At 45.3% G+C, this 16283-nt stretch overlaps 1 protein-coding gene across 1 annotated transcript; it reads left to right on the top strand.

Moving 5' to 3' along the window:
- The first annotated feature begins 4398 nt into the window (after positions 1-4398).
- On the top strand, positions 4399-14755 carry LOC131288941 (proteasome activator complex subunit 4B-like). Its single transcript, XM_058318123.1, has 9 exons — positions 4399-5272; positions 5342-5482; positions 5551-5667; positions 5818-5955; positions 7265-7309; positions 7388-11598; positions 13180-13723; positions 13796-13943; positions 14028-14755. The coding sequence occupies exons 1-9, from the start codon at positions 4953-4955 to the stop codon at positions 14160-14162; spliced, it is 5799 nt and encodes a 1932-aa protein (XP_058174106.1). The 5' UTR covers positions 4399-4952; the 3' UTR covers positions 14163-14755.
- The last annotated feature ends 1528 nt before the right edge of the window (positions 14756-16283 follow it).

The following is a 16283-nucleotide window of genomic DNA, read 5'->3' as shown; positions in this document are numbered from 1 at the left end:
AAAAAAAAAACCGGATCCAAAAAAAAAAAAAAAAAAAAAAAAAAAACCATGGACAAAATGACCGGGAAGAATAGTCAAATACCAAAAGAGGATGATAGACTCAAGATCCTACAAGCAAATATCCAAGGACTAAGACAAAACAGGGATGAGATCCTAAATCTAGCAACCAAAGAACATTGTGATATACTATGCTTACAGGAAACGTGGATAAAACCAGAAGACAAACTTAAATTTAAAGGGTACACACTGATAACTGACAACAGAGAAGATGGCTATGGAGGTAGTGCCATTGCCATAAAAAACGGCTATAAAATAGAAATAATACAATTACCAAAGAGCCAACATATACAAGTTGCGGCTGTAAGACTAATTCAACAAAACATGTTAGTGATGTCTATATACGTAAAACCCACCGCAGCAATGGGTATCTTTAGAAAATATATAAAATCTGTGATAAAAGAAGCCAAAGAAAAAAAATACAAACTAGCGCTAATAGTAGGGGATTTCAATGCGCATCATACGGTATGGGGAAATCCATATTCAGACGCCAAAGGAAGATCCCTACTAGAAGAGGTAATAGAGGAAGATATCATCATAGTTCACAATAAGGAAAAAACATTCATAAGTCCTAATGCGGAAAAAAGGGACACAGCCATTGATATCACTTTAGTCCCAACAAGAATAGCCCATAAAGTGAGTCGAGTTGTAACGGACTTGCATATTGGAGGCAGTGGCCATAAAGCCATAATTATTCGAGTGAACAGCCCAAAAATGAGCCAAAAAACCATAGTGATAAACAACAAAAAAATAGAAAAATTGGCCAAAGAGATAAATTTAACTGGAAATAATTGTATTAGTAAGCTAACCAAAGAAGTAAATAGAATAAGAAAAGAAAACACCAAAACCACTAATAGAACCCCAAAGTCATGGTGGAACGAGGAGATAAATGGGGCCTGGGAAAAAAAGAATCAATCAAGGTCAGAGTATAATAGGCACAAAACGATAGAAAACGAAATAATGTTTAAAAAAGACCTAGCCCGATTCAGATTCCTTAAAAAAAGAGAAAAGGATAGTAACTTTGGGAGAGCAATAGACAATATTAATACACAAACATCTACCACACAACTGTGGAAAATGGTAGCGAGGTACAAGGGGTGTCAAACAACAGAGGTAGCGGAAAATGTTATAAACAATGACATATCAAAAGCAAAACAATTTTTGAACGATAACTTCAAAACGAAGAAAAACGTAGGAAAAGTATGGCGGAACCAAGTTTGTGAAGATAAAGAGATATTAGATAAAGAAAAATGGAGAAGGATTTTAGGAGCAAAGAAGAACACGGCACCAGGCAAGGATAAAATCTCATACGCTATACTGAGAAGCCTAAACGAAGAAAGCTCACAAAAAATCATAGAGGAGATAAATGACATGTATCGAAAAGGCAAACTGACAAAAAACCTTAAAACGATAACTGTAGTAGCGGTTAAAAAACCTGGTAAAGACCGAACTAAGGTGGAATCATACCGCCCAATTTCGCTTCTTCCTACACTAACAAAAATTGCAAACTCGGCAGTGTTAGACCAAATTACCTACCACATTGAGAAATCACATATCTTACCGGACACAACTTTTGGCTTTCGGAAACATAAAGCCCCAACAATGGCCATTAACTTATTAACCAACATTGTGACGGAGAACAACAGGAAAAAGAGGCACACTGGAGTGATTTTTATAGACATTAAAAGTGCGTACAACAGTGTGAACACAAAGGAACTCATAAAAATTTTAGAGTCCTATCTAATATCCCCTGAGGATATCAGATGGATAGAAGAATTTCTCACAAATAGGTGGATAGAATTGGGTACAATCGCGGGAACAATTAGACGAAAGATATCAAATGGGCTCCCACAGGGAGATGTATTATCCCCTACTCTTTTCAACCTGTACACAGCTGCATGTCACGACATAAATTCTAAGAAAATCAAACTCATCCAATATGCAGATGATTTCGCTGTGATAGATTCGTCCAAAGATCTTAAGAAATTAGAGATAAAACTCCAAGAGGACATTGATTGGTTAGAGCAATCCATGAAACCACTGGGGTTACAAATGAACCCGAGTAAAACCAAAATGGTAACGTTTCCGAAATGTGATAATAAGTTTAATATAAAAATAGGGACCGACCAAATTGAACAAGCCAAAGAACATAAATTTTTAGGAATATTGATAGACCATAAGCTGAAATTCCACAACCACGTAAGAAACCAAAGATCAAAGGCGATGGAAAAAATGAATGTAATGAAAGCGTTATGTAATCAAAACAATCGTCTAAGCCCTGAAAAGGCCATTCAGATCCATAGGGCATTAATAAGAGGAAACATGGAATACGGACTCACTATGAGCCTAAATGCGAACAAAAAGGTAGTTAACCCTATAAACACTACGATAAATCAGTCCCTCCGCAGGGCCACTGGTTGCACAAAAACAACCCCAATAAGCACATTGATGGCACTGGCGGCAGAAGTCCCTTTCAACATTAGAAGTGAGTTCTTGGTGGCTAAAGAAGTAGCTAAAATGGTGGCATACTCACCCCTAAACTACGACCTTCTGAAAAAGTATGATAAATATAGGAAGACAAAAAAAATGACAGCCCAAGAAAAAGCCTTCCTGAAAAACAAGCAACTACTAGAAAACCTAAATCAAAAATGCGTAAATGATAATAAGGACTGTGACATTAAAATCAAAAAACAAGTACCTGATCTAGTAGTTAAGAAAACAGAAGCAAATAAGCAAACTATCCTGCAGCCTTGCATGAAAATGATAAATGAAAACCCTGCAGCCATATCCATCTATACTGATGGTAGTGTTAAAGAGGAGGGATGCGGAATAGGGATATATGTATGGGATAAAATAGAATTGGAACACAAAGAATTCTCATATAAACTAAAAAACAAGACCCCGATTGGATCGGTCGAACTTACCGCAATTGACAAAGCCCTAGAATTAGCGGTTCTGGAAGGTTGGAAATACCCAATAATATATACGGACAGCATGGTAGCATGCTGGACCATTGAAAACGCTAGCAAGGAACTATACATAGACGAAATACTGAACAGAATAATTGACAACTGCATATACCTAGAGGCGACGATTCAGTGGATTCCCAGTCATGTGGGTATCCCCGGAAATGAAAAAGCAGATGATCTCGCAAGGGCAGGAACAGAAGAAAATAGTCAACAAACCATAGATAATAATATTAGACTGAAGGACATGCTAGCGATAATGAGCAAGAAAATGTGGAATGAAGCAAACGAATGGTACACTACGACATGCCAAACAAAGGGCCAAAAATTTTATAGATTTCAACAAGTACTAGAAAAGAAAATGTGGCACCATAACACATTCCTAAAAGCAAGCGAGATCAGAGTTTTAAATAGACTATTAGCAGGCCATGAACATAGCAACTTTTGGCTCAACGTAATGAAAATAGTGGAAGACGGAAACTGTGATATATGTGAAACTCCAAAGACAGCTCGACATATGGTATTTCATTGCAAAAAATTTAAAATTGACCGACAAAAACATGGCATAAGTGAAGATAAATTTGAAGCAAGTTTTAAGAAGAAGGACACACGGTATATGAAAAACGTATGTAAATTTGTGGCAGATAACAGGATGATTTTCTAAAATAACAACAGAATAGGCACAGGAAACAGACAACCTTTTCAGAAAACTACAATCAACCACCGAGAAAACCCGGTATAAGGTTGGGTGATAAACCCCGTTACCAGAATGAAAAAGCTGGTAAGCCAACAACCAACAGAAAAGGTAGTCGACCCTACAGACAGATAGTATAAACAGAAAACACAAACAGTGATGAATATCAAGGTGTATAAATTAGAAGGTGAAGTTAACAAAATGATAAGCCACAAGTGACATTCTATAGATGAGCACAAACACAATAAGTTACCACACAGAAAAAAGGATATATGGCCTTAGCAGCCGGTCCTTTAACATTAATAGAGGTCTATGTCACCAGATTAGCTTGCGAACGCCCAGGAAGCTGGATTCAATAGCCCTACTGGTGTAAATCCTCGACGAAGAAGAAGAAGAAGAAGAAATACCGGTGATATGAAAAATGTGGATAAAATGAAATTCATCGTACGTCCATCCGGTCCATAAAATAAGATTTACAAAATGTTTGAGTAGCTTCTGCTAGGATCATATAATGATCATTATTAAAAAATTTCCCAAGTTTTTTACGGTACTCCCATACACACCTAGTGCAATGGGTGCACTGGTCGCTGTCATGTTTGACTGTTGAAACATGCCACAAATCTGTTTGCACTGCTGCTGTAGAAAAATGTCGGACGTAATGACTTTCCAATAAATGAGTGAACCGAGCGCAGAACTTGGAATTCGTGTTTGCGAATGTGCGCTGTGATTAATGCTCCAGCGAAAAGATCCCTACAACTAGCCAGTCATCGTGCGTGATGCATAATTGTCCGTGCTAAAGGTGTTGCGGACGTACGTTAAGACAAACGGGCAGTCGGACGCATGAGTTAGTGTATCGTGTGAAGTTGAACCTGGCGCACTATGCCAGTGTCTGTAAATTTTGGAAAGCTTAAAATATTCATTTGCTAAAGCGCAATAGTTCGTTTCCAGAACCGAAGACAAATAGCCTTCAGGCAGGGCGTTTCAAACGGGCAATTGCGACCGAAAAATCCTAAAATGATTCGATTCTGTTGTACACTGAGAAAATGAAATAGTTCCACGTTTCACACAGTTTTGTAGAAGCCAACAACGAGTTCTATAAAACGTTAATTGCACAACGAAGTTTTAAGGACATAAAGTAAATATAACAACCGTCTCAAGTGAATACGCAAGGAAGTAAGAAACTTTGGATTGCGCACACGTCTGCCGTAGCTTGCTAGACACCATCGGTCAACGCGATGGCGCAGACATCATTATCCACAGAGTCGGGCTCGTTGCTCAATACATTCACCGAGTGTGTATCGACCACATCCGCGACGGTGGATGACGAGAGTAGCGACAGCGTGGAACAGAACCGCCCGAAGCGTAATGAGCGGTTCGAGAAGCTGGGTTTCAAGCCCCAGAAGGAACTGTTTTGCAACAAGTTCTTCCCGTACTCGGAGCGGCTGGACGATGAATCGCAAATCCTGCTGGAAAACATCAAGAACAATCTGGGGAAGGCGGTCGCGATGCGCGAAATCGGTCCGGGAGCGATGCTTAGCATTCGAAATCTGGTGACGTAAGTTTAGTATTTGAACGATCATATTGTTTGATCAATTACATCGGTAATAAATTGTCTTTATTACAGGTACATCAAACTGTATGGGATGAAATTTTCCAAAGAGGACCATGTTAAGTTTGTCAAGCTGATGCTCGAGATGCTCGTCATTCCCAAACTTGACTCGGATGCTCTCAATCGAATTAGTGAGGCAATTTACTATCTGTTGAGGTAATATAGGTCATACGATAAAGTCTGCCCCCGAATGGTAATAAAGTTGGCATTGCATTCTCTTCTAGAAAGCGCGAATGGCTCAGCACCGATGATTTGCAGATCGAGTGGCGACCACTGTATGACCTAATACACCTGGTGGTGTCTCAGCAGAACAAGAAAGGGGAGCTGTTCAGCGGCACGCCGTAAGTATGCCTCTAGCAAAGCAAACTACGCAGGAAAAAGGCTACTTCGATCCAAGAGTATATTGTACATTCAAACAGTCCTTGTCCAATTACACAAAAAAAAAAAACGTTCTGGTTTGAATAATCGTTCTTCCGCTTGCGTACCTGCAGGGAGAACGCTAATCCTCATGAACGGAAAGATTCACCGCTGGCGCTGTTGCTCGAGGCCGCCAAGAGGATGGGCTATGATGTGTCTTCCGTTGCTCAGTTCGTCGGTCTCGGAGAAATGGATGCTCGACCGGAGGATGCGTAAATGCGTTTATTTTGTTTTCACACCCATCTCCTCCCCCCCCATCCTTTTTTGTTTCACGTTCTCGGTACCGTGTCTGGCTACCGTCCCCATCCTCTCTCCCTCCCTCCCTCGCTCCCTTCCGATTCTGTTCATTGGTTAGCCGGTGGATGGGAAACGACGACTTGTCTATCATCTTTTCCTCTTTTACGGTTGCCTTCATGCCAATCCCTTGTGGTGGTCAGGGTGGTCTTTGGTGTGTGTGTACGCTGTTACTCTTGAGCTTGAGCTTTACTCTTTTCCTTCCATTAGAGCAATGGTGGCAATACCAGTTTAGCTTAGCTGGTCGTTTTGCTGAAATCTCAAGCCATTCCATCATTCATGCTGTTAGTTTTGTTTTTGGCGTCTTTTTCCTCTCTGGTTGGTGATTGGATGTGTTAATTTCAGGGTTATGGGCGTATATTAGAATCCACTTTATAGATGACTTTCAGTAACAGAACACTTACATTCTTCAGCGGCGCAAACAATTGAGTGTATAACTCGGACATTTTTCAGTTTAAATCGAAGCTGAAACTAAAGTCAAATCGGCCCCTCGAAATATTATTGTTTTCAAATTGTTTTTTGTTTTTAAAAACTATTACATGGAATATGCTGTTATTTTTATTAAAAGCGACGGATGAACCTTTATGACAGAACTACGTATACTAATCCAAATTAATGTATCAAGAGGAAAATATTAAACTTTTTGTTTTATAGTTCATAAACCTCATCTATTTATGAAGGTTATGAACATTCCAAAAACAATCTTGAACTAAACACTCCCCAGTGTATGCACTCAATTAGTTCAATCATCAGTATGCGACGAAAAATATTGGAGGTCTTTCCTAGCAACTATTTACATGTTAGCACCAATTGCCTTTAGTTCGCATCGTTATTATCGTTACATATTTAAATATGTCTTCCGAATGATACCTATCAAAATCTGCAACGATCAGGACCAAACGTGTAGGAATCGCATTATGCATCACAGTGTTGTTTCTCTAGTTCTAAGAGAAACTGCCTCTCAATGACATTCCACCTAATAATCATTACCGCACTTAACACATGCTGTGATCGATGGACCTAATAAAAAGACGACGAACGGCATGAGGGAAATACCGGTTTGCCATTTTCATCAATATAGTCGGTGTTGTGGAATGAGGTTTGGTGTTCGCTTGTTATGTGGTCGTTGGTACTTTGCGAGAATGGTGTTTTCCTATTTTTTTCGATCGATTCGTGTTTGTTCGTCGATGATTAACGATGATTTTCAATTCTATTTCTTCTCCACAGTACAATGGAAGCTAATATACAATGTGCGCTCGATGTCTGTACACCGTAAGTTTACACTCTCCGCCAATAGATGGGCGTCGCGCTTTGTGAGTCTATTTGATAACCGATTTCGATGAACCGCAGGTACTTTCCGCCATCGTCGACACAGGAAATTCTGGACAATCTGATGCCGCTGATTCAGCCGCTCGACAATGGGAGTGGCTGCGAGGCGGTCACCATACTGACCATGTTTCTCAACTGCGAGCGGGGCTACGAGCTGTGGTTCGATAAGCTGATGTCAATGTGGAACGCGTACCACAATCCACCGTGGGCGGCCGATCTGATGACGACGTTCGCGATGGTTGGCTTCAAGAACATCGGTCACATCGACTGGGAACCGTACATTCCGGTGATGTTTGCGCGCATTACGCGCGCAATCGACTTCCCGGTCAGCTACAAGAACATCAAGGGAAACCGCACGAATGGTCTGCAGCCGCAGGCGATTGCCACGTGGATCGTGTCGGCCCTTGGGCCGCAGAGCAGTACGCAGAAGTATCTGAACACGTTCATGTCGACGATCGAATCGTATCTGCATCCGGCCAACACGGGCAAGTGGGTGATGATGTTGGGCGAAATCCTAATGCTACTGCCACGGTTCTTCGTCGAGCGACTTGTCATGGAACGGTACCGTAAGGGGCACCATATACGACCCATCCCGGCCACGCACAAGCTAACGGAAGAGTGTATAACGGCGTTCGTGGAGTGCATGAAACCGGTTGCACTGCAGGCCATGTATTCGCGCTTGAGCCCGCAAGAGGTGGGCAAGATATTCCAGTATCTGGCCGATCTACGTCCGGCCCTGATCATTCCGACGATCATTGAGCGCGTTTGCACGAACCTGGATTCGCTGACGGAACCGAACAAGTTGACCACGTCGATCCACGGCTTGATCGGAGTATCGCGCGCCCTCGTTTCCGGCCATATGGGCTACACCGAGGGCCGATCGCACGTCATACCGATCTTTTTCGCCACCCTGCCCGGCATCGATCGGAACGATTTCACGAAGACGGTCAGCACGTTCTACTTCCTCACTTCGATCGCGCTTCTCATACCGATCATCGATTGCTCGCGGGCCGGCCAGTATCACACGAACCTGACCGACGACGAGCGGATGCTGTGCGAGCAGACGGCCGATTTCGAGAACTTTGTGCTGCAGTACTTCGACCGGCTGTTCCTGCTGATTGAGAGCAGCTCGCTGAGCAGCGTGCGCATGGAGCAGTCGGACGCGGATACGGTTAGCTCGAAGGTGGAAGCGCTGTCGGAGGATCTGGTGCAGGGCTGCACGCATGGCATCATGGGCCAGTGCTCGGAACAGATCGTGGCCGCCGCCTGGCGAAAGCTGCTGGAGTTTGTGCAGACACGATTGCTCGAGCCGAAGGTGGCCGGCTCGCTGGCCGGTAGTCTGGTGCGTGTTTTCGCCCGCCTGCACGGCAAGGAGGTGCTGCGCGTCCTGATGCCGCACGTGCTGCGCCAGATCGAGGCGTACATGGACGAGCACGAGAACGTGGAGGAGCTGGAAAAGCACAACGATGAGCTGCTGTACTATCTGGTGCTGCTGATGAATCTGGTGCGCGGCAACCCGGTGGTGTTGCGGGAGTACGTGGACGGCCTCCTCCCAACGCTCGACAAGCTGGTACGGTTCAAGTGCAAGCGGGTCTCTCGCTACGTGGCGCAGATTGTGAGCAATTTGCTGAAAACTCTGTCCACGTTGCAAACGACCGATGTGCACAACAGCCCGGACGTGTTCCGTAAGCCCCTGTCGGAGGTGGTACCGGTGCGGTGCTGGGGTGAAAAGATGGCCCCGGACGGTAAGATTTGGTGGTGTGTCCCCGGTGAGGAAGCGCGGCTGGTGTGTGAACGCATCATACATCGCTATTTACCCGGATTGTTGGAGGAACTAGAAAAGCACACTACGGGTGCGATCACGCTCGGCCGCGAAGAGTTGAACCGTAGCGTGATGCTGACGCTGGCACTTATCCGCTGTCCTAACTTCTTGCCCAGCTGGACGGACGAGGAACCGATTCCACTGTTTGAAACGTGCCTTGATCTTAAAGAGCTGCAGCTAAGCGTGACGCTGGGCTTCGAGGGATTGGAGATTCATATGCCGGATGGCAGCAACGTGCGCAAGGCAATCATCGGGACGATCGGCCGGCTGCAGGATAAGCTGATGCAAGACTCGCAGGACGACACGCAAACGCTCAAGTCGATCGTACAGCTGTACGAGACGGTCGTTCTGCGGAAGCACTCGAACGGGAACTTTGAGCTGCAGCTAAAGAACTTCAACTTTACCAAACGCTTCCAGACGTACCAGCTGACGCGGTGCAAGCGTGACGTGCGGGCGGTAGTCGCTACGCGCGTCATGATTCAGCAGGACTGCCGAGACGAGGTGAGCCAGCCACTGTTCAGCGCGACGCATCTGGCGGTCATGCACAAGCTGCTCGATCTATCCATCTCCGACTACGCGTGCATTCGCATTACGGCGCAGTCGAAGCTGCTGGGCATGCTGTCCACGTTCCCGTACGCCTACCACCTGCTGACGGATCGCATCGTAGAGTGTCTCGAGCTCGACGCCAACACGAACCACGAGCGTTTCAAGGGCATCCTGTGTCTGCTCTACCTGAAGCGTCGCCCACGGTTGATCATGATGAACGACTGGCAATTTCTTTCGCGCATTTGGCCCGCCCTCCTGCGCTCGAAGTGCTCGGAAAAGCCGTCTGTTGTAAAGCTGCTCGACGCGTTGCGGAACGTGATTCACAGCGAAACACCGACCTACCTGCTGGAGGTGGAGATCGGCGAGAAGGTGGTCGAGCGGGCACTTGCCCTGCGAACGCGCGTTGACGAGCTGGATCTGGTGGCGGGACGGGCGACTCGGGAGCGCGCCAACAAACGCAACCTCGAGCTGTACCACAAGCTGGCCGGGGACATTGTGTCGACGGTGGAGAACGAAAAGCTCCACTGGATGTACCACTATCTGGCCTCGGTGATGCTAGCGAACATTACCCATCCGTATACGGCGCACTCGACGGCCGTGGTTCGATTGGCCGTGTACAACTTGATTCACGATTCGCTGGTCGAGCGTAAGCTGGCCATCCAGCAGATGCTGAACATTTTCCGTCAACAGAAGCGCCAGCGTAAGAAGGTTCCGATGAATCCGATGGAAATTGCCGCTCGGGTCGGTGGCAAGCTGAACGACGATGGGACCGTTCCCCCCAATCCGTGTTCGAACCTGGCTCCCGGATATCGCGAGGACAACCTGTGGCTGCAGTACGATCGGTCGAAGGTGCCCACGTGTCAGGCCGAATGGGACGAGCCGCGCTACCTGTTCAGTCAGGAGGGATGCTTTGGGTGGACGAAGGACTTTAAGGTGTACGCACCAAGTGCCGAGCAGCCCAAGCTCGATCGTACGGTGGACGAGCTGAACGAGCACGAACGGGTGGTGTTCGAGTTTTTCGACCAGCAGGACAACGTGGACGCACTGATACGATACTGGTCGCTGGAGGAGAAGAAGGGCCGGGATAAGTTTAGCTGCTCGCGTATGTTGCTGATCAAGATGGTGTTCAAGGTGTTCGGGGATCGGCTGCTCGATCGGTTCATGTCATGCCATCTGAAGCGGTTGATCGAGGACAAATCGTCGGAGAGCAGCCACCGTTGTGCGGCCGAGGTGATGACGGGCATTATGCGTGGCGTGAAGCACTGGCCGTACGAGCAGACGCGCGCCATGTACGAGCGGATGGTGCCGTTGATACGGCTCGCGGTACAAAACATCACCGTCGACACGGACATGTACTGGGGCACGTGCTTCGCGACGTCCGCCCAATCGATGGATCCGATGAAACAGCACTGGCTACACGAGGCCCTGCTGGACGAACCGCTGCAGGGGACGAACAGCTTCAGTGACTGCAACCGGCTGTACTGTCTGCAGGGTGCGCTGAATCAGCACGTTTGGCGCATGGCGAGTGTGGCCCACCGGCTGCTGGACTACCTGAAGCCGCACCTGAACCACTCGTTCCAGAGCTTACGCGAACGGTTGGGCAATACGCTGATCAACATCTTCGAGGCTGACTTGCGATTCGAGGGCTACGAAACGCTCGCCATTTCCCCGCAGCGGGCGGAAATGTTTGAATACGTGATGCCGCAAGTGGCGATTCTGTTGCTGCAGGATCCGGAAGTGCCGAAACCGATCGGTGCGGCAAAGGCGACGAGCAGCACGGCCGCGATGGAGGTCGACGAGGCGACAGGAGAAAGTACCAGCGAAGACAGCGAGTACGTTAAGGCGGTACGACTTTTTAAGACCGGTATGTTTTGATTCGAAATTAGCGCATAATTGAAGTGAAACAATTCACGATGTCTTGGTAACTTTGGTTTTAAAGTGCAGGTTTTGGTTTCAGACTAGTGTTGGGTAAAGTAACACTTTTTTGGTGTGCCGTACTGTGGTATCACACATAGTTTACTGTGCTTCGTGCAGTGGTGGTAGCACAGTAAAGTGTCATACAGTCATACAACGTCTCTATTTACATATTTGCGGGCAAAAAAAAAATCACAAAGTCAGTTTCTAAGGAACAACGCGGATAAGGTGCATAATTTGGCATGATATTATGCACGCTCGATAAGGGCTTAGCCCTTCAATTCCCATTCAACACTTAATCCATAACCAATTGAAGCCAGTGTTTAAAATGTATTCATCAAATCATTAGCCGTTAATAAGAATAAGTAGAGTAAGACATCATTAGTCGTTAAAAGCTAATCTATTCAAAAAACCCTTTTTTTTTTTTAGATTTTAGCTTCGTGGCGTTTGTATATCAAGTATATGCGTTAAGTTTGAATTCCGTAGGGGAATTGCTTGCTTCTTGGATTTGTTCCTCTCGCATTACAATTCGCATGGTGGTAGTTGTTTATACAAATAATAATGTAAAGATTATGTGATAATGATGTTCAAAATTCCAAAGACTTTTTCATACAGTTTATTTTTATACTATATGCTATATGGTTTACCTAGGAACCAAAGAATGATTCATACAATTTATTGGTGTAACGGTACGAAACTTTACTGTGGTACCACCATGTTTTTCTGTGTCCTGTGGTGATGCCGAACTTGACTGTACCGTGTGTGTTGGGTAGCACTGTAGCCCACGACCCAACAATACCTCTGACATTTTACTCTAAATATGTGTCAGCTCATACAAAATGTCCTCAGAAAGTTACCTACATTGAAATGGGGCATTCCAATCCTCTCATTGGACAGATCTTAAGGTTAGGGGTTGGGAGGAAGGCGATGAAAAAGTAGAAAGATTTTTATCGCAAAATCCTTAACGCAAAATAATAACTTCGAAGCTATTTAATGGTAAGAATTTGATTTGTAAGTCAGAAACATTATTAGAATGTTTTTCTTTTTGATGTATGTTTTGTTTCGAATAATCTTAATGACGATGAAAAATTGAATGTTATTATGAAAATTACCGTTTAGATTTGCTTACCCCGACGCCCCCTTACGGGGGTCCGCGACAGCCGAGCGGTAGCGCCGGTTAGAAAATCGGCCCATGAGCGCAGGGGCTCACGACCTCGTCCGCGTAGATTCGAATCCCAACCGAGACCGGATCCTCCCCTGTACGAGAGGACTGGCTATCCACGTACAACAGGGAAACAAGTCTCGTAAGCCCTTAAAGGGCAGGCATGACCAAGCGGTCATTACGCCAAGAAGAAGAAGAAGATTTGCTTACCCAGTGCAACCAACCTGTTCAGCCTGTTTATTTACTTTGAAGCCAATGACTAATGTTTGGTGTTTATATGCCGCTCGAACCCAAGGCTTTTTCATGTTGACTCTTTCCAAATTTATCATTAGGGCCGATTGTGACAGTAACCTTCGTTTTTCATTACAGTTGCCCACTGGATAACGCACACCATCCACCGTTGTTCGAATGGCAATGAAAAGGAATATTTCGAGCTGCTTCCGATCGCGTGCCGACTGGAGCGGTCCGAGCAGGACCAAGAATTGAGCGACATCTGCAAACGGTTGCTGACCTTCGTCTCACAAGCGCTCACACTGCCCGACTGTATGGACGCGGCGCTGTCCAAGATCGACGAAATATCGAAAATGTCCTTCTGGTCGGCCCGCCAGGCCATAATCGATGTGCTGCAGGTGCAGGTCTTCTACAACATGCCCATCATCCTCAGCCGGCCGGAGTGGAAGGCGAAGGTGCAGGAGATCGTGCTGCGCCTGCTGGAGGACAATGTGGTCGAGGTGCGCGAGAAGGCGGCCGAGGTCCTGTGCGGGCTGGTGCACTGTTCGTTCCTGACCGCGTCCGAGGAGCTGCTGGACCTGTTCAAGCGCAAGTGTCGCACAAAAATGATCCGCACCAAGCGGTTCGCGGTCAAGCAGAGCCAGCAGAGCAGTTGTTCGGCCGAGGTAGCAAGAAATGAAACGTGAGTAGTTACTATTGGCGCCATTGCTGTACGCTAAACTATGGTAACCGTCTGATGCGTTTTAATTTATAGAGCGGAAGCGAACGCCGTCATCGCTCGCCACACCGGTGTCCTGGGACTGTGTGCCTTTATTTCCGCCTATCCGTATGAAGTGCCTGAGTTCGTACCCAGTGTGTTCGAGCATCTCGGAGCACATCTGAACGATCCACAACCGATTCCGGTAAGTTTCCGTAAAAACCGACCGGCTTTCTCTTACGACATACGACATTCATACATCTTCTTGTGTCTCTCCCTCTCCCCACAGGCTACCATCCGGAAAACGATGGGCGATTTCAAGCGCACCCATCACGACAACTGGGAGGCGCATCAGCTAAAGTTCACCGAAGATCAGCTGGCTGTACTGAGTGACCTTACCATTCCTCCCTCGTACTATTCGTAAGCGCACTGGGGACCGCATTCCTTCATCCGTTCCGCTCGGTTCCGCTGGCACTGGCGCCGACACACAAGCCGGGTAGACGAATAGGGGAGAGGACCGCGCCAAATGCGTTTTCCTCTGTTCAGTTCTATTGTTTGTTTAAAACCATTTTTGTTATTTCTGGATCATCATTGCTAAATGCAATAGGTTGTGTTTAAAGTATTTCTTCATTCAAGCTTCTCTCCCTCAATCCCGCGACATTGCCAGGGGTGGGAGCATCGGTTGAACCACACAACACCCGTTTGTGTACGTTTTCCATATCTTTAAGCTTCCATCGTTCCGAGTCGCGATGATCATTCTTCACTAGGATAAAATAAAGTGGTCCAGGTGTTACAACTAGTTATAGACCAATTGCGATCGACAAGATTTAGTTTTGCAGCTTTAGCGTTTACTCTTACACACACCGAGAAGAAGAGGAAAAAAAAAAGACATTTTAGAAGCCAAACGGTCAAACAAGGGCAGGACGGCGTTTTACGGTTTTGGATGGTGAAGGAGTTTCTGAATTGTGTTCAAATAAAATTTCACTGAATGAAACTGTGAAAGTTATGTTTTTTTAAATCGAAATAGAGGTTTTATTATTAGAATTTACTTACATAAGATTTTGTTTTTCTTTAATTTTTTTTATTCTTCCTTTTCTTCGACTTTCTCGACCAACACAGACAGTACACCACTTAGCGGCCGCCCAAGTGATTGTTTTCTTTTCGTCCTTAGTTTCCTGTTCTCAAACCTGTTTTCCAATGGTTGTTTTGCCTTTGCTTCTTTTGCTTCATAACGGATGTGTTGTGTTTGTTTATGACTCACCGATCATCGTTGTCGCTTACTCTAATTGTTTATTGATAAGTTCTAGTGTTTTTTTGGGTGCAAGTTCTTCGATAGAAATCAATCTCCTACGTCTCGGCCCCTACATTTTTTTTTACCTTACACGTACTGCCCTTCTTTCGATGACATTTTGCGCATGGCGAGATGTCCACTTCTGAAAGACTCTCAGCAGAATCGTTAGTATTTCAACTCCTCGCGCACCAAATTCTTTCATCGATCGATTGTAGTTCGAACTCTGCTTCTGTGTGGTTGTGTTTTTGTGTATATTTAGGTGTGGAGGAGTGGTTTTTATCAATTGTTTATACTTTACGCTTATGCTGGGTTACTGCTGCACGTCTCGTCGTTAATTCTTTCATTTTCACTATCTGAGGGACAATTCTAAGAATTGGGTATCGCTTATCTAGGTTATTACATTACGTTTGCCTAGGTTGTAGTGTGTTGTGTTTTTGGTTTTTCGTTCTCGCTTTGCACAATTTTGTTCTCGTCTGTGTTTATGTGTTCTAATTTGTTTATTCTTCCTCTTTTTCTCTTGATCTAACCTGTGTCTCTGTTGGTTGTTTTCTTTTTGCTCTTCTAATGTTTAAATCTAGGTTATTCGGTTTTAATCTTCTTTCAAAAAAGGGTTCTTTAAACAACGCGGGGCTGCGGCGTATATTTTATTTTACTTACAACTTTCTCACAAATTGGACAACTTCGTGCCAAGTAAGTGTATATTAGATATTTGTGAATCTTGTTTTTTTTTGTTTGTTTTGTTTGTTCGTTTTATTCCTATGTCCTCACATTTCCCACCGGCACACTCCGAGTGCCGCGTGTTCTTTTTTCTTTCCTTCTCTATTTTTCGTTCAGCTCGGCTATTGTGCCTTGCACGTTGCTTGCCGAACGGAACTGAGGGTTGTGATGCAAAAATCAGTGGAACCGTTTTCACCGGGTGGTTTGCAAACGAACCGCTGCCCAATGGTACCACCGGACGGCGAGTGGATATGTAGTGTGGTGCAAAGGATATCTTTAACATGGCAAAAGACGTCACAAAAAAAAAACAAACGTTAATGTAACACATATCGTGGCACGGGATGATTTATGAAAATGAAACTACTTATGATACCGTACAAACAAATACGCGTGACCTAACAAATAACGGGTCGAAGAGAAAGAGAGTCAAAAACCAAAACATAACCTTCCTTCCTTCCTACAATGAACAATTATCGAAACACTACAACCTGCGCCCCGTTTCTTCATCGGGCGTCTCTAGAAGTGAGTATTGTGTTC

This window comes from Anopheles ziemanni, chromosome 3 (genome assembly GCF_943734765.1).
Source record: "Anopheles ziemanni chromosome 3, idAnoZiCoDA_A2_x.2, whole genome shotgun sequence".
NCBI classification, from domain to species: Eukaryota; Metazoa; Arthropoda; class Insecta; order Diptera; family Culicidae; genus Anopheles; species Anopheles ziemanni.
This window is presented reverse-complemented; position numbering and strand designations above follow the sequence as displayed.